Source organism: Canis lupus, chromosome 5, assembly GCF_003254725.2.
Source record: "Canis lupus dingo isolate Sandy chromosome 5, ASM325472v2, whole genome shotgun sequence".
Taxonomy (NCBI): domain Eukaryota; kingdom Metazoa; phylum Chordata; class Mammalia; order Carnivora; family Canidae; genus Canis; species Canis lupus.
This window is the reverse complement of record NC_064247.1, coordinates 71,310,581-71,327,893: the sequence shown is the minus strand read 5'-3', so window position 1 is coordinate 71,327,893 and position 17,313 is coordinate 71,310,581. Positions and strand designations below refer to the sequence as shown.

Below are 17,313 nucleotides of genomic sequence, written 5' to 3'. Positions count from 1 at the left end.
AGTTTTCTTCCCTTCTTTCCCTTTAGTTATTAATTTTTGTATACTGTTACTATCTTGTTTTAGTATCAGGGTAATACAAACTTCACAAAAAGAACTGGGAAATTTTCCCTCTCTTATTTTCTGAAAGATATTGTGTATATATCTTATTAATTATTCTTCAGAGAATTGTCTAGTGATCCTCCAGTGAAGATTTCTTTTGGGGAATATACAAATATGAATTTAATGTCTTTAATAGTACGGGGCTACTCAAATTACCTATTTCATACTGGGTGCAGTTTTTGTGGTAGATGGTTTTAAGGAACTGGTCCACTTCATCTAAGTCATCAACTTTATACATGTGGAGCTGTTTACAATGTTCCCTACCTTTTTTATACCTGCAGAGTATGTAGTCACATCCCATGTTTCATTCCTGATACCACTAATCATGTTTTCTCCCATTTTTATCTTTGACCATCTTGCTAGAGATTTGTCCATTTTATTGATCTTTTCAAAAAGACAACTCTTTAATTTTTCTCTATTGTTTTAAGTTTCATTGACTTCTGCTCTTATCTTTATGATTTACACTCTTTTGCTTACTTGATTTTGCTCTTTTCTAAGCCCTTCATGTGAGACCTCATGCTTTCTTGGATTGATGTTTAAATGATATATCTTTTTCCATCCTCTAATTTTCTATATTCCTATCAGAAGGAATATATATCTGAAGTCAGTTACTTGTAGACAGTATATAGTTAGGTTACATTTTTTAATCCACTCTAATGATCTATACCTTTTTATTGGTATATTTAAATTGTTTATATTTAATGTGATTATTCATATGCTACAGTGGAGATGGCAGTCCAGATTCCCCAAATGAACTTTACTGAAACTGCTGCAAGGGTTGAGGAGGTGCCTAATGAGTTAACATCAAAAAGGATGAAAGAACTGACTCCTTATTCAGTCTTCTCTGACATTATCTGGTGGGGCATGGGGGGTAGTTATAGCAAGGTGAGAGTGGGAATCTATACTCTCCACCTGGCCTTTCTACTCTTGTTCTGTGGTGTTTGGCTGGAGAAAAATAGTTATTTTCTGCGAGTTTCTATGTTATTGGCTGGTCCTTTCCTGGTCCTATGGCTAGAGAAGCAGCTTTTGTTGGGGCATTTTTAAATTTCCATGTCTGTCAGATTTTGGGGTTATCAGCTTCTTCAGCTCCAAGTGTAGAATATATGTGGCAAAAAGAAAACCCAGGTAACTTATGATGGTGTCATTTCTTGGGTCCCAAATTCCCTCGGCAATAGAATTCTTTCCATATTCCAGAGTCTTCTTGTATTTGTATGATGTCTAGGCACTTTAGTTATATTTAGTAGGAGAGATAGGGAAAAGCACATCTACTCCAAATTTTCAGAAACAGAAACCACCGGTCATTTTTTAAAATTAATTTTAACAATCTCTGTCTTGTAACTGATATGCTTAGACTATTAACATTTAATGCAATCATTGATATATCAGGATTTAATTCTACAATTATATTATTTGCTCTCTAATTGTTCCAGTTGTTTTCCATTCCACTGTTTGCCCTTTTCCCTTTTTATATTTGAACAATTTTTAGTATTTCATTTTAATTTATCTATTTTGATGTTTTGCTATATCTGTATAATTTTTTATTGGTTGTTCTAGGGGTTATATACTCATTTTTCAGTCTATTTAGAATCAATACTTAAATACTTCAAGTGGAATGTAAGATCCTTACTCTTAGATAAACCATTTTACTCTCCCCCACTTTCTATTATAGTTATTTTACATATTATATTTATATATTTAGAAAACTGCGAATAATGTTATCAATTTTTTCTGTTTTCAACCATCAAACATATTTTCAAAACTAAAGAGAGAAGAAACAGGCTATTACAAAGACTGGCAAATTTTTTCAGTAAAGAGCCAGATAAATATTTTAGGGGTTTGAGGCCATATACTGTGGAAGTAATGATTGGAATTAGCCATGTGGATGTTTCTGGAATATAGACAGTGTTCTATTTCGTCACCTGATTGAGGGTTACACAGAGTTCACTTTGTAGTAACTCACCACACTAAATTTTGTTTTGTGTATCTAACTTTTTCGTGTTATACTTTTCAAAAGTATACCTAATTCTGAAACTAAATAGATCAGAGAGCTTGAAAAAAACAGATGAAAGACTTTGGGAATGGATTATCAGAAAAAAGAAGGGGTATATAAAGCATGTGGGATTTATTGCTCCCTTCAGCCCTTCCTTCTTTAAACAAAATTAATATATGAGGGAATATTTACAGTTTGCCCTCAACCCTGAGATACTGAGAATTTCTACTAGGTGCAATTCACTGAAATGAGAACTGCTTACTGAGCTATAATTTAAAAATAGGACTTGTTGGGGCTCCTGGCTGACTCAGTTGGTAGAGTATGCAACTCTTGACCTTGGGGTTGTGAGTTCGAGTCTCATATTGGGCATAAAGATTACAATAAATAAATACATAAATAAATATATGTGGGAAAATGAGATTAGAGGTCAATGAGGAACATGAGAAGACTATTCTATGTGAATAACAGGATACAGGGAATAAGAGAAGAAAAGAAAAGATGCCCTTTAGTAAGAAAGTCAACACTATGAATTCTAGATATTTTTCCTAGAAAGGGCATGAAGGTAAAGGAGGTTGAAGAAAAGGGGTTAAGAAGAGCGTAAAGAAACAGGGGAGGGAAGTAGAGAGGAAGAGATTAGAGAAAGAAACAAGATGGAAAGAGAGAGGAGAGAAAAGAAATGAAAGATAAAAGGAAGGTTGAACTAAAGAAAGGAAAAGACCCAAAAGGGAAACATGGTAAAATGATCTATATTGGACATTTGGTACAAAGCCAGGCATTTACCCATATTATTTATATCTCACATCAACTCTCTAAGATAGGTATTATCTTTCCCTTTTTATGAGGAAGTGAAAGCTCTGAGAACTTATTCTACTCTAGGAAACACACCTAGGAACATCAACTCTGGCTGCATGCAACTCCAAATTTTGCGCTCAATGAAACTTTAATTCCAACAGGGACAATTCCTTTATGGCAAGTGAATGTTTATGTGACACTTGACTTGGAAAGAACTACCCTAGAGGGGTGCCCTTGTCCTAATAAGTAGAAAATAGTTGATCTTCTGAAACCTTAAACCTAGAATTCTGCAATTCTATGGCATCAGATTATGTGGCTTACTGAGATCACTGACATACTCTAATTCTGCTTTACTACTAAGGGGCATTTTCAAAGAATCTAATGAAAGAATCTAAAATTTCACTTTCGGGTGGGAAATAAGTACTAGATGTTCTGTTTTAGTTGAGAAAGAATGCCTTATCTTAGGAGAAAATGGGCACCATGTATATTCCATGGCCCAGTTTATAGTATTTGCCAACCAAGCATGAATGCCAAAGATAATATAAATGTATGGGGTGGTACTGAAAATTCCAAGAGAGACTCGAGATTATCAAATTACCTGGATTGCTTAAGGCTAAACAAGGGAGCACCAGCAAACGACCAGTGGGAAAGAGAGACCTCAGAAAAAAAAAAATCACCTCATTTTGACAAAATTATGTGAAGAATGGTGGACTTTGTGTGTACCACCCATTTTGGGGTCACTTCAGAATACTTGAAAAAAAGAATACACACTAACTCTTTCACTTAAGTTCAAAGTTGTTTAGCACTTACTGTAAGTTAGAAGGAGGGGTAGGGGGATGTTAGGAGGAGGGGAAGGGAAGGGGATAATTCACCAAAAAGGCATAAAAATTAAACCAAGTACCTCCAAGGAATAATTAGAAGTGAAAATCAATAAGGAGAAAATGGCTCATATTCTCCTCATTGATTTCCTGTGCACAGTGAGTCAAACTTGACTGTTGGTTAGAAGTCAGTTTGGCTACTTCTTATTACTTTTTCAGCAGTTGGGTACTCCTGTCAGTGCTGTTCATGCCAGAGTCTTTCTTTGCTCTAATCACAGCTGTCAGCTATTGAACGAGTTTGACACCCTGACTCCAGAAACGAGGGGATTCACACCCCATGCATATGCAGTTGGTTCCTTCATTAAAGCTGACTGACATAACAGATATGGTGCACGGCCACCGATTTTTATAAGCAAAACAAATGGCTACACAACCAACTAGGAATATCCTTGATCAGAAACACCCAGAATCCCTAGAATCAGCCTTTATGCAATTCAGCCATTTTTATTACTGTAAATACCTATACTCTGATTACTTAAAATGCTAGATATAGGCAGTCAAGAGCAGATGTGTAAACACACACACCAGACTCCTACCGTACAACCTTAGCTGTCCACTATAAATAATCTTGGCTGGAGTTCCAGGTGTCGGTCAAAAGGAGAACCACTCAGCTATTGTGATCCGGATTTGGGGGGAGGCATTATGTTTCTCGGAGGAAAAAGGACAGAATGAGGCTAACCAGAATCTCCCCCACCACCACAAAAAAAAAAAAAAAGAGAGAGAGAGAGAGAGAGAGAGCAGAACTAGAACTTCTCAGGTATTGTCATAAAGTCACGAAATGATAGACTCTAAGGTGAAATGGGCCAATTAGCCCCAACTCACAACTTTGGTTGTTTCAGAGCATCCCTGACCAGGCCCATTCAGATTCTAGTTGACCGTCTTAGCAATGAGCATGCCTTTTTTGGGCTGGAGGCTGTTGGGGGTGGGGGGGATGGAGGCACAAACGGCCTCAGCAGTATGGGGAGTCCTTACAGCAGGGTCCCGTGGGGGTGCATTCCCAACCTGTAACTTGTGTCTAGCAATCGCCGGTCGCCCTCTTCCAACCCCAGGACCTGAGGCCTGCAGCCACCGCGTGCTCCTGCGGGCGCTTCACACATGCTTGGTCTCTGCCTCCCAGGCCGCAGACGCGTCACCAACGCCCTCCTCAGCACCCCTGGCTGATCCTCCACGTGTTTCCTCCATCAGCTCCTTCAACACCTTGTGAAATGCTCTTCTAGGGCACTTTGTACAGCCCTCAGCCCTCCCCCCGCCCCCACCCCCTCCCCCCCCCCCCCGCACTACCACCTGCAATTTCTCAGCCACTCAGAACCTCTGTCAGATAATGACCAGAAAAAAAAAAAAAAAGAAAACAAACACAAACAAACAAAAAAAAACAAAACCCTAAGGGGATAAACAAAGATACTAGTGAGTAGAAACCCTGCACCTGAGTGAAGGGCAGTAAGGGGACGGGACCCTGTGAGGGGAGTAGAAGAGGCGGCTGGCTCTACTGTTTGGGGGGCAAGGACACAGAAGTCAACAAGTAACCTACATATATATATATATATATACTTGTACTATTCAATATATTTTAAGAAAAAAAAAAAAAAAAACTATGGGTGGGGGCGGGGGCGGGGACCACGGCGGGGCGTGTGGAAAGTTCTCCGGGCCTGGGCCTGGGCCTGGGCCTGGGCCTGGGCCTCGTGGGGCGGCGGCGGCTGCCCCCAGCCCCCGGAAGTGGCCCAAGCCCGGAGGGGAGGGACCCGGCCCTCGCTTGCAGGCTCCGGGCGCATCATCACGCTCGGCCAGCGCTGCTGCGCCTGTTGCACTCGCTCGTCGCCCGAGCTGGAGGGTCCCGGGGCCCAGCGCGCCCAGCACGTGGCGGGTGGTCAAGGAGACGTTCTTGAACGAGGGAGCGGTGCGACGTGCGACGGTACGGCGTACCTCAAGGCATGACTGAATGAACGCACGACCGAACCACCAGGCCCGGGCCCGCTCCGCTCCGCAGGCCGCCGGCCCCACGGGCCTACGTGCCCCCAGGTGAGCGCCCCAGGGGCCCCGCGCCCCGACCTCGGCCTACGGCGGCCGGGAGGCGTCAAGGCCACCTCAGGGCGGAAGAGCCGCCCCCGGCCGCCGCCGGACCGCGTCCACGCAGGCGCGGGTGCCGGCACTTCCGGGAGGTCACATCCTCCCCGTCTCCTAGCAACGGCTGGAAGCGTTGCGGACTTCCCGGGCCGCGTTGGCGCCGGACTGAGCCGAGAGTCCAGCTGTCTGCACGATGGTAAATCTGGAGCCTCGCTCCGCTCCGGGGGCGCCGACGTCTGGGGCTTCCCCTGCCTGGCCGGCCCGGGGCCGCGGCCGGGGCTGGGGGCTCCAGAAGCTTTTTTGGAGGGGCGACAGGGACAAGATACCTAGATGGGGGAAACCTTTCGTGAGGGATAGGTCTCTGGAGGGTTGATTCCGGCGGCTGGAAGTGGCGAGGTGTGAGCGGCGAGAAAGGGAAGAGAGAGGTGGGGCGGGTATGACAGGTGTGGAAGGGGTGAGGGATCTCGACAGCGAGGAAAGTTTGAAGAGGAAGGAGGCGATGTGGAGAGAAGTCGGATCATCCTGGGAAGGAAGGAAGATGCGACAGGGAGAGAGGGCGGAGAAGGAGGCGACGCTGAGAAGGAAGGAAAATAGAGGGGCGCCCGGGTACCTCGGTGGTTGAGCGCCTGCCTTCGGCCCAGGGCGTGATCCTGGGGTCCCGGGATCGAGTCCCGCATCGGGCTCCCTGCGTGGAGCCTGCTTCTCCCTCTGCCTGTGTCTCTGCCTCTCATTGTGTGCGTCTCATGAATGAATAAATAAAATCTTAAAAAGGGAGGGGGGCGGAAAGAGGAAAGGGAGGACAGAGCAAAAACTGAAAGCGAAGGATAAGAAAAGGAAAGTGGAGACTGGTGAAAAAAAGCAGCAAGGTGAAAGCAGAGTTTTAAGAGAGGAATTAAAAGGAGATTGGAAATTGGGATGAAGAGATTGCATTGGGGAGCGCAGAAAACACGAAAAACAGCTGAAAGAAGAGAGGGAAAGGCTGACAACAGAGAGAAGCATTTGACAAGGAAGTAAAAAAAAAAAAGATAAAGGAGGGGTCAGTGGTCGTAAGGAGCTGTGGACAATGTCCTTAAAGACACAAAGATGTAATATGTTTTGGGTCCCCTGTATAACTACTCCGCCTTAGTGCAGTGTTTCCCAAAGTGATATGCAAAGTTGCTGTGTAAGACAGCTTGGAAATAACAACACAGTGAATCATATCTGAGGAAGTTATTCCTCTTCTTTTTTTTTTTTTTTTCTCCCAGCCGGTAGACTATATCCAGTAGAAAGCTCCTGGCACTGTTAGGTCCTTAAGCACTGTCATTTGGTAATTTCTTTTTTTAACCTGAACATCAGTGCTCAGGCTCAGACCTTTCTTTGGAGTAGAATTTAATAATATGTTCTCTCTTCATTTATTTTTGTTCTTATGGTTATTTCTGTTTATGACAATCAGCAGATTTCCATCTGTGGTAGTGATGTATAGTTTCCTTGTAATATGCATTTGTTTAAGTTTTTAATAGTGAGATAATTCAACGAGCATACTAGGTAAATAGTGTAGATGGTATTCATTATGGCAAAAAGTGGGAGTCCAGCACACGAATGCCCGAAATTCAGAAAACACCTGCTGTAGTGGTGGAAAAGAGGACGGAAGTGTTCCTGCCCACAGCAAGTGCAAAAGAAAAGTTTTGACTAAAGTAGCATAATATTCATCCATACGATGTCAGAAGGAAAAAAAATAGATCACAAACCCTCATCAAGTGACTCTGTAGGATATTGTTTGAATCCAGAAAATCCAGTGATTACTCAGGAATAATATGCAAGTTTGGAAAAGATTGTGATTTTAGCATTGGTAGAAGGGAATAAAACTGGTACAATAGAGTCTGTGCAAAAGATTAATTCAGAAAGCTGAGCTTAAAACCCAATGGTGTTCCAGCATCATCACTCATGATTGAATATTCGTGATTGAACATTTGCACTGAGACCCAGGCTATTGTTACTAACAGAATCCTGGAATCTTAGACTCTGCTGTGTTTACAGATTTAATCATCTGAATTTAATCATCTGAACTCTCAAGGAGGTAACATTTAGGACTAAGACTGAGATTTCTCATGAAGGGATACTTTTAGAAAGACGGAAGTAACCATATAGCTCAGTAACTATGTAAAGGGCTATAATACAGATAAGGAATTTTTCATATGAATACAGAAAGATAAATGAGTAAAACATGAGCAGGAGCAGATTTCTGTCCAACTTAGAGAATGCTTTTCCAGCAAACAGAGATATTTAAAACTGAGTGAGCTCTTGTGAGACAGTAAGCTCTCCATCCCTAGAAGAGTTCAAGCCCAGAGGTATGTAAGGTTTTATGTAGGAGTCTTATCAGTTTGGCAGGCTTGTACAAGACTTGACAGTTTCAAAGCTCTCTTCCAAAGGTCTGAGATTATAGTATCAAGAACCTTAGGCTAAAGGGATAGGAGGGTAGATGTCTCTGAACATTATTCAATTTAGGATTCGGGCTACCACAAAGACTGAGTTTGGTTAATTGCCTTCCTGATCTCTTCAGGCAGAGGTGGAGGAAACCCTAAAGAGGATCCAGAGCCATAAAGGGGTCATTGGAACTATGGTCGTAAATGCAGAAGGTAAATATATCACAGGTTGCCTTCTTGACATACATAAGCCAACCGAGAAACTACTTGTTGTGCCAAGCCTAGGACAGACATCTTAGAATTTGAAATAAAACATATGTTTTCTGTGTTTTAGCTATAACATGTACTTATCAAACATCTAAGCCTCTGTTCCATACCAAGTGCTCTAAGAATTAAAGATATAAATATGAATAAGACATGTCTAAAAATATCTGTATATCCCTAAGAAACACTATACACTGTCTACTTTGGTGACCCTTCTAATATTTCAGAAGCAACAATAAAACTATCATATTGAAGACAGGGAGGATGTCATTGTTGGCAGTTTTTATTCTAACATTACAAGGCATACAGAGTTTCAGTCTTCATTTTAAATGAAATTGTTCCTTTCCCATCCTTAATAAATGGAGAATCAATTTTAATCTCATGTATAGTATAGGCTTTGTGGTCATAGTATAAGAAGGACCAGCACATTTCCACCCATGAAATCCATCGACTTACACCAGAAACTTGCTCTCATTCCACAATCCCTGTTAACAATCCACAGAGCATGTTCTCTGGCAGACTGCTCCCTGCTCAGCTATGGGGCAACCTCTAAAGGCTCCTGCTAGTTTCATTGCTAATTCAGGCATTTGCAAGGGCAAGAAGTACCGCAAATCCCAGAGCATTTGTTGAAATAAGAGTAGCTACTTCACATAATTCACAGTGCAACCATGAAATTGGCATATTGCCATAGCAGAATGCTTACAACAGAATCTCACAGCTAATCATTATTTTGGCACAGTTCTATCAATAAATGTTTATTGAGCAACTGCAAACCACAGCCAAATTCAGACTTCAATCCCTTATCAATTAAAAATAGAATATGACTTACTTTACTGATGGTTGTGATCATTAAATAATAATTGATCAAGTCCCCGACACAATACCCAACACTTAATATAATTATAATTAAATAATTCTGAGAATGTGAAAGTTTTTAATTGATTTGGACAGATAAAACATTCAATGAGTAGATAAAATATTGGATATGTTTTGCAAATAAAATAAAATGAAAAATAACACCAAATGAATATAATAAATTCACCCAGCTTGAGTGATCAGGAGGGAAAGGATTTAAGATCAGCTTTATACGTAAGAAAGAGTTACGCCTAATATTTCCAGGAAGTGGTCCAACCCTAGCACATTGTTCCGGTTGAAATGATTTTTTTCCTGGCATGTTCATAACTCCACACATCCCCTAAGACAGGCTATCTGTATGGATTCAGAAAGGTAATGTATTCATTTTCTTCAGCTCCCATAACAAGGTACCACACACTTGGTAGCTTAAACCTTAGCAAGTTATCAGTTCCGGAGGCTGAGAGTCAAAATAAGGGTGTCAGTGAGGACAAGCTGTTCTTTGAAGGCTCCACAGAATCCTTCCTTGCTGATGTGTCACCTTCTGTTGGTTTCCATTTCCAGTCCTTGGCATTCCTTGCTTGTAGATGCATCCATCAGTCCAGTGTCTGCTTCCATCCTCACGTGGTATCCTCCTCTTTGTTTTCTCTCCTTATAAGGACCCCAACCCTTGGATTCAGGCCCACCCTGTAGTGTGACCTCATCTAAAAAATTACATCTGCAAAGACCCTATTTCACATTCTAATATTTAAGGTATATTTGAATTTTCAGGAGGGTATACTGTTCAACCAAGGATAACTCATTTGACAAGTTACATTGGAAGATCTTAGTCGAAAATACATAATCCTAGCAATACGCATCATATGTCTGAAAATGCCCATACCCTGTGCTCTACAATGTCACTCCTTGGAATTTATCCTGAGTAAAGAATAATAAAGGAGACTCACTGAGGCATCATATACAATAGCAATAAATAAACAGAAAAATCAGTAAATAAATCTAAGCAGTAGGGAAATTTTTTAATTAATTATGTAATACTTGATGAGCCATTACTCTGTTTAAAATGTTGAGGAATATTTAGAGTTACAGGAAACTATTAGGTGAAAAGAAGCATGGAACAAGCAGTAGGTCAACACTTTCTAATCATAAATATAGCCAGTCACACATAAACACTTAAGATACATATGAAAGAAAAGGCAGGGATATGTTACAGTGATCATCTCTGAGTCCTGGAATTACAATTGATTTTTGCTTTTCCCTCAAATTTCTTAACATTTTTCTTATCCAAAGGCAACAAAATATTATTCTTAATACCCATTAACTTTATCTAATTAACCCCTACAAGGATAAGATTATGTTAGGATTCAGGGCACTTGTCTGAAAGCCAAATTAACTTTTTCCCAAAAATATAGAATAGAGGTTTATTTTTATGGTCAGATTATTAATAACCAGAGTGTATGACAAGCATGTTTATTAATAGCATATGGTTTAAGTTGTGTGATCATAATTAATAAAATATTCCATTTCAGCAGCCTACTGAATTTTAGATGAAGTGTCATTTATTATAGCACAGCTTTGCTGCTTTCAAAAGACCCATGAACCTTAATACTAAAAATAATTAACTAAGATGGTATTCACGTGTTCTTGTTTACTACTAATGGTTTTAGCGTAATTCTCAACAAATCATTTTAACATATTTTCAGGTTTTATCCGTGACTATGTAGGCCTTTTACCATGTTTATCTCCTCATATGGCATGTTGAATAGAGTCCTTTGGTTTCACCGTTACTGAAACATAGGCGTTCTATCCATGGCAATAAAGTAGACTTATCAGTTTAGCCCACTGCTGAGTGGTACAGGTTTTTATTAGAATAGATTCTTTGTTAACGTTGGTTTCTCATTTATAAAACCATTCATTGTTTATAATATTGCAGCAGTGATTGTTGAATTAGACACTGGTGAATATATATATTTGTTTCACAGTCATAACTGTTAAGCATTCTTATGTAGTAAGCCTGATTTCTGTCGGCTCTTAATTTTAAATATTCTTGACATTTCTAATAATCTATTATTTGAATTTTACTAGATTTTATCAGCCATCCAGCCAATTCCTTATATTTTGAAATACAATGAACCAAAATACTTCTACAGCCAAAGACTACCAGCTTACTGAGATCATAAAGAGTCATATATTTTTTATAGACTTTATTTACTTATTCATGAGAGACACAGAGACAGAGGCAGAGACATAGGCAGAAGGAGTAGCAGGCTCCCTCTAGGGAGCATGATGCAGGACTAGATCCTAGGATCCCATGGTCACGACCTGAGCCAAAGACAGATGTGCAAGCACTGAGCCACCCTAGTGCCTATAAAGAGCCATATTTTAAAGTAGTGCCATAAACTCAGCAATATCAAATTCATATTCTTTGTTCTAGAAGTTCCATTGTAGGGATTTACCCTACCCATAGACACAAATGTGACATGGCATGCACACAGACATATTATGTAGCCTTGCTTATAAAAGTCAAAGATTGAGAACAATCTAAATGCCCACCAGGAGAATTTACCAGTTACGTGTTCACAAGTCATCCATTCAACAATCATGTTATGCACTCACTAACCTAAGTGGTCCTGCTTTATATGTACTGTATGGAATAATTGTCCAAGAGTATTAAATGAAAAAAATTAAAATACAGAATAGAGAACAATATAATTAAGGAGTGAAGAATACAAACACAAACATATTTGAACACATTTAGAATGCTTCTGCAAACTGGGAGCAGTAACTACCTCTCAGAAGGAGACATGAGTGAATTTTATACTTTTATACTGTGTGCTAAAATTGCTTCTTAATAAATTATTTTTAATTACCTCACATGGTACCAAGCAAGAGCTTAATAAATATTTGTTGATTGATTTTTTTCAAGCGGTCTGTAGTGGATATGAACAACTCTAAGAGTTTCCACAGTGTGCACTTATTATTCAGAAAGGTTAGCTGTTTTATTTATTGGCTTGGATCATGAATAGACTAACTAAATAGGCCTGAGCACCGGATTCATAATCTTGTCATCTACATTTTAAATAATTTATTCTGGTTGTATTTCTTGTTTTGACACTGAGCATTGCAGACTTTGTGGGTAGCCACTCCTCAGGATGCAAAATAAAACTAGTCCTCTGGAGGTGCTCTCAAAAGGTGGAGTGCTTGCTACATTTCAGCCTGCTGCTTGTTAAAGACACAGGCCTTGAGATGTTTCATCAGCTGTGAATGATATAACTGACTTCAGGGTAAAGAGGCCAATAAATAAATATACAGATGAACAAACTTGATAAAAAGACTTATTTATTGAACAGGTTTTCCTTTAAATATTATCCTTGTCTTATTTGGCAAGACCTGTTCCAGAGGTTAACAGTTTTCTTAAAAGAGAAAAGCAAGTAGTCTGTTTCACAGTCAGAATGGAGTTCTCAGAGTTTCATGAAAAACGGGTAAAATCCTTAGTTTGTAATACTGTTGCACTCTTGAAGTCCTCTCTTGTTTAACAATTTCTGGAATTGCATTCTCTGTGAGGGAAAACCCAGAGCTGTGTTTGCCTCTTTCACTGATTGGCCTTAATTCATGTACCTGTGAAATTTGAGCAACCCCAAGTTCCCCTTCATATGTGCCCCTAAATTAAAAGCACGTTTTCAAATAAAATCCTTGCAATTCCCTGGCTATCTGGTAGTTCTCAAAATAATCTGAAGTCCCTCTCAGATTAGGCACAACATATGTAAAATACCTAGCACAGCACCTGTTAAAAAAATAAGCCCTGAGCACCAAGTGACCTGAATTGAGCTGAGATTGATTTGAAGTGAATTGAATTATACTTGCATATTTGTCTGGCTAGATTTTCCCAGTTAAATTAATAGGTTCAGATTTAAATGCGCATAATGGAACAATAGAGCACACAAGCGGCTAAATTTAATAATGTTTAAACCAAGAATGAGCGCAAACCAGGGAATGCCCAGCAGAACCACCATGCCTTTGCTGCCGTGTTCTCTGATATAAAATTTAAAGTTTGCAAGATACAGTATGAGGAGTTACAAAGAAATTTTTTAAATCCCTTTTGATATACTCTTCAATATGTGCTGCAATATCCCTTTCTATTGCTGGCCTTAGGGGAGGAAACATGACACAGACCAGGCATTCCAAAGAAAAATGGCTGTAGATTGGCTGCTTGGAGAAGTGCATTTTTTAGAGTAATATGTTAACTTTGTTCTGAAATAATTAATTCACAACTTCCAAAAAATGTATGCATAAAAACGTTCATCACACCATTAGCAACAACAACAAAAACTGTTCCTAACGATCTAACAATAGGGAATTAGTTATATTATGATATGTTTATAAAATAGTGTACAGTCATTGAAAATAATTTGATGACATTATCACTGACAAGAGCAACTTGAATATGCTACCATTTAAATGAAGAAAAAAGCAAAAGTCACATTTGTAATCATAGTTCGACCCAACTGTATTTTAAAATCCATGTAAAGACAAAAAGATCGGAAGGAAATAAGCTAAAATGTTACCAGTAATACCAGCCATAACTTTTTCTTCCACTTTATAGTCATCAGTATATTCCATTGTTTCCACAGTGTGCATATTCCTTTTATAATTAAAAAATGTTAACCCCAAAGTGAATCTCATAACAGGCATCCCTATTCGAACAACGTTGGACAACTCAACAACGGTTCAATATGCAGGTCTTCTTCACCAGCTGACGATGAAAGCCAAGAGCACAGTACGTGACATTGATCCTCAGAACGACCTCACTTTTCTTAGGATCAGATCAAAGAAACATGAAATCATGGTAGCCCCAGGTAATGTGGCATTTCATTTCATATTTAAAACATCTTTCTGCTTTACTGGATAGAAGCTTTGTTTCAAAGAACTATAGATTTTTAACATGCAATATGGCTCATAATGTTCTTTAATTATAAAATGAAGATGTCTGAATCTGAAAAATCCAATCTGGAAATTTTGTGGAATTAGTGGCAAATTTAACCTTTGAAGAAGTTGACTCTTTTGCCTATTTGCATTTATTATCAGTAATCAAAATAATTAAGAGATGTAGATCTCACATTAGAGATTTTCAGTAGTATAAAGAAATGTTTCCTGTCCAGGGGATAAAGTACAGAGTAGATCAGACTGTAGGGTCTTAAACCTTCGCTGGGAGAGAATACATTCACCTGACCTGTCAACAACAGCCACCATAGAAATACTTCTTTCCCTGAAGGAATTACATGCACAGTGTTAGGAGATGTCTGTGCAAAACAGGACTCATGTTCCTATATCTTGTCTAGAACAAACTTCTCTAGAACATCTATAAAACCCCCAAACTGAAGCTTTTTCTCCACCTTTGTCCTTACCCTGGATGTACATTAAAAGCACTTGAAGAGCTTTATAAAAATAATTATTGATACCTGAGGCCTCACCCCAGGCCAGTGAAATCAGGACCTCTGGAACTGGGCGCCAGGTCATGAGAGCTTTTGAAAGCTCCACAGGTGATTCTGATGTGCAACCAGGATGGGAACCATCAGTCAACAGAAAGTCCAAGTCATGTTTTGAAGAGAAAAGCAGATTAGCTGAAGTATTCATTTATTAAGTTTAATTTTTCAGGTGATTAATTTTGTCCACATCTCTCCACAGATAAAGAATATCTTTTGATTGTCATTCAGAACCCATGTGAATAGATCTGCTACAGCCCAGCCTGTCCTATGATGTCAGATTGAAAACATTTTACTTTATTACTAAGATTATATTCCAATCTAACTGACCTTTCAGACACTGTTTTCTATTTTTACATTTAAACTATTTGGCACGTCTCATTTAGTCCCTTTCCAATGTATTATAAAGTTGTGATTTAGCTACATAATAAATGAGTTCTGATATGTGAGTCTCTTTCTTTTATACTACACACAACCAAAGGAGTTTCATGAGAAGACAGGCTTCCTTGCTAAAATCCTTGCAGTCCAAAGGTACACCAAGAATCAGCGGGGCTGTGTCCTTTTGCCCATTTCCTTAGCATCTCAGGGAGATCCCATGGAGTGCTTCAGGAGCTACCAGGGAAGTAGGAAGTCCTGACCCTCCGGAGGCACTAGATACTCTCCCCGCTTCAACAAGGGAAGCAAAAAGTCAGAGGTGTGGTCCTCAGCAGGGTCAGCCCCACAGCTGAGCACCTCCTCCCATCCCAAACTGTGCTCCTGCCACACCAGCCTGTGAGATCAGCAGCAGGTCTGAGGCCAGGTGCATGCTTACAGGGCTGACCAGAAAACCCCACTAGGTATTTCAAATATTCAGAAAATAATGAAAGTAATAACAGAACAAATATAACAGATTTCTAAGCCCCATTAAAACAGATGTTAGTATTTTGCCATATTTACCTTCTATCCTCTCTTTTCTTAATTAAGCCTTTTATTTTGAGATAACTGAGGATTCACATGAAATTATAAGAAATTACACAGAGATCCTGGGTACCCTTTACCCAGTTCCCCAAACTACCACATATCTGACTTTCAAGCAGTCTCCCCACACTTTTTATTTTAAAAGACTTAAAATTTGCAGAGTAGGAATAGCACAGTCAACTCCCACATAAGCTTCACTCACATTCACCGACTCTTAGTATTTCACGTTTGTTTCATCTCTCTAGATATACATGTGTATATATCATATATACACATAACCAGAACCCTGCTTTCATATTTAAGACATTTAATATTGATACAATATCATCTAATACACAGTCATATTCAAATTTCCTCAACAGTCCCAATAATGTCCTTTACAGATTTTTTTTTTTAATCCAGGATTCTATCAAGGGTCACATGTTGCATTTGGTTGCCATGTCTCTTATTTTTAGCTGTTTTTAGATCCCTTGTTCTCCATTTTCCACCTCTAGGTGGTATCGAATTTGTATTTCTTCTCCACTGAATCCCTAGTGCCACCTGCCACCCACCCTGAACCCCTCCCGAGTGGACCCAGATGCAGCCTGTAAGCAGAGAAAATTCAGGCAAAGAGCAAGTCTCAATAACAGTCTTTCCCTTCCTTCCATGCCATGACTTAGAGACCAGACATACCACCATGGACCCCGCCTCATCCTTCAGCCCAGTGGGATGTGGGTACCATAACTCACTCACCCACAGACAGCTTCGGCATCTGCTGGCAGGTCCAAACATACACAAGGCCTTGTTAGAATCCAGATGGCAAGCCAATGGCATTACTGAGGGAGAGGACAACAGAAATGACGTAGTTGACCCCTTGATTTTACAGGTAAGGATTTTACCTGAAACATGGGTCAGGTGTCTTTCAGGAATTGGGTATGTGGGTTCCTATCAGAGTGGTCATGCCTATAGAATTGGTGCTTATAATCTTGTCAGAGGGCTTATGCTCTTGTGAGACCTGCTCCACACCTCCCCCCCAAAATTGTAAAAATTAGTTCATTGTTATAAAATGTACCAGAGGCAACATTTGATTCTAATACCTAAATCTGTCAGCTCCCCATAGCTTCCCAGCCCACCCAGAGCTCATCAGCAGATGCATGGCTGAGTGGCAAAGCCACTTCCTTCCTCCTGGCCCAGCCAGAAATTTCAAGCCCCATTTGAGATGTAGCAGTGGGAAATCTCTGGCAGGTGCAGATGACACCATTGCAAGTGCCAGGGCTCTGTGTGGGCTCTTCCTGGGAGGAAGACCCTTCCATCCTATTGGGCGGGAACTCTGACTGCACTTCTGCATCTAGAGGACACTATAACCCTTCATTAGAGACAGAGACTGTAGCAACAAAAAGTAAAACTTGCCAACACCAATTGCAATTGGGGAGGATATAATCTTGGGGAATGTGTACCACCCCGCCCCTGCCTTCCAGCACACAAACATTCACATTCCCCCTTGGATTCGTAATAACATAGTTAATTAGCCCTATTTAAAAGACGCCTGAATCCAT

At 40.0% G+C, this 17,313-nt stretch overlaps 1 protein-coding gene and 1 long non-coding RNA gene across 6 annotated transcripts in view; one reads left to right on the top strand and one right to left on the bottom strand.

Annotated features, from left to right (window-relative positions):
- LOC125755164 (uncharacterized) overlaps window positions 1-5,867 on the bottom strand; it is a 124,728-nt gene extending 118,861 nt beyond the window's left edge. For 2 of the 5 annotated variants that reach the window (XR_007410962.1, XR_007410963.1), the window contains exon 1: window positions 5,680-5,867. This is a non-coding gene — a long non-coding RNA (uncharacterized LOC125755164). The remainder of the gene's footprint in view (window positions 1-5,679) is intronic. The other 3 variants (XR_007410965.1, XR_007410964.1, XR_007410961.1) reach the window with 2 other exon arrangements.
- On the top strand, window positions 5,865-15,265 carry DYNLRB2 (dynein light chain roadblock-type 2). The gene is made up of 4 exons (XM_025426932.3): window positions 5,865-6,016; window positions 8,360-8,435; window positions 14,027-14,194; window positions 15,024-15,265. The coding sequence occupies exons 1-4, from the start codon at window positions 6,014-6,016 to the stop codon at window positions 15,065-15,067; spliced, it is 291 nt and encodes a 96-aa protein (XP_025282717.1). The 5' UTR covers window positions 5,865-6,013; the 3' UTR covers window positions 15,068-15,265.
- The last annotated feature ends 2,048 nt before the right edge of the window (window positions 15,266-17,313 follow it).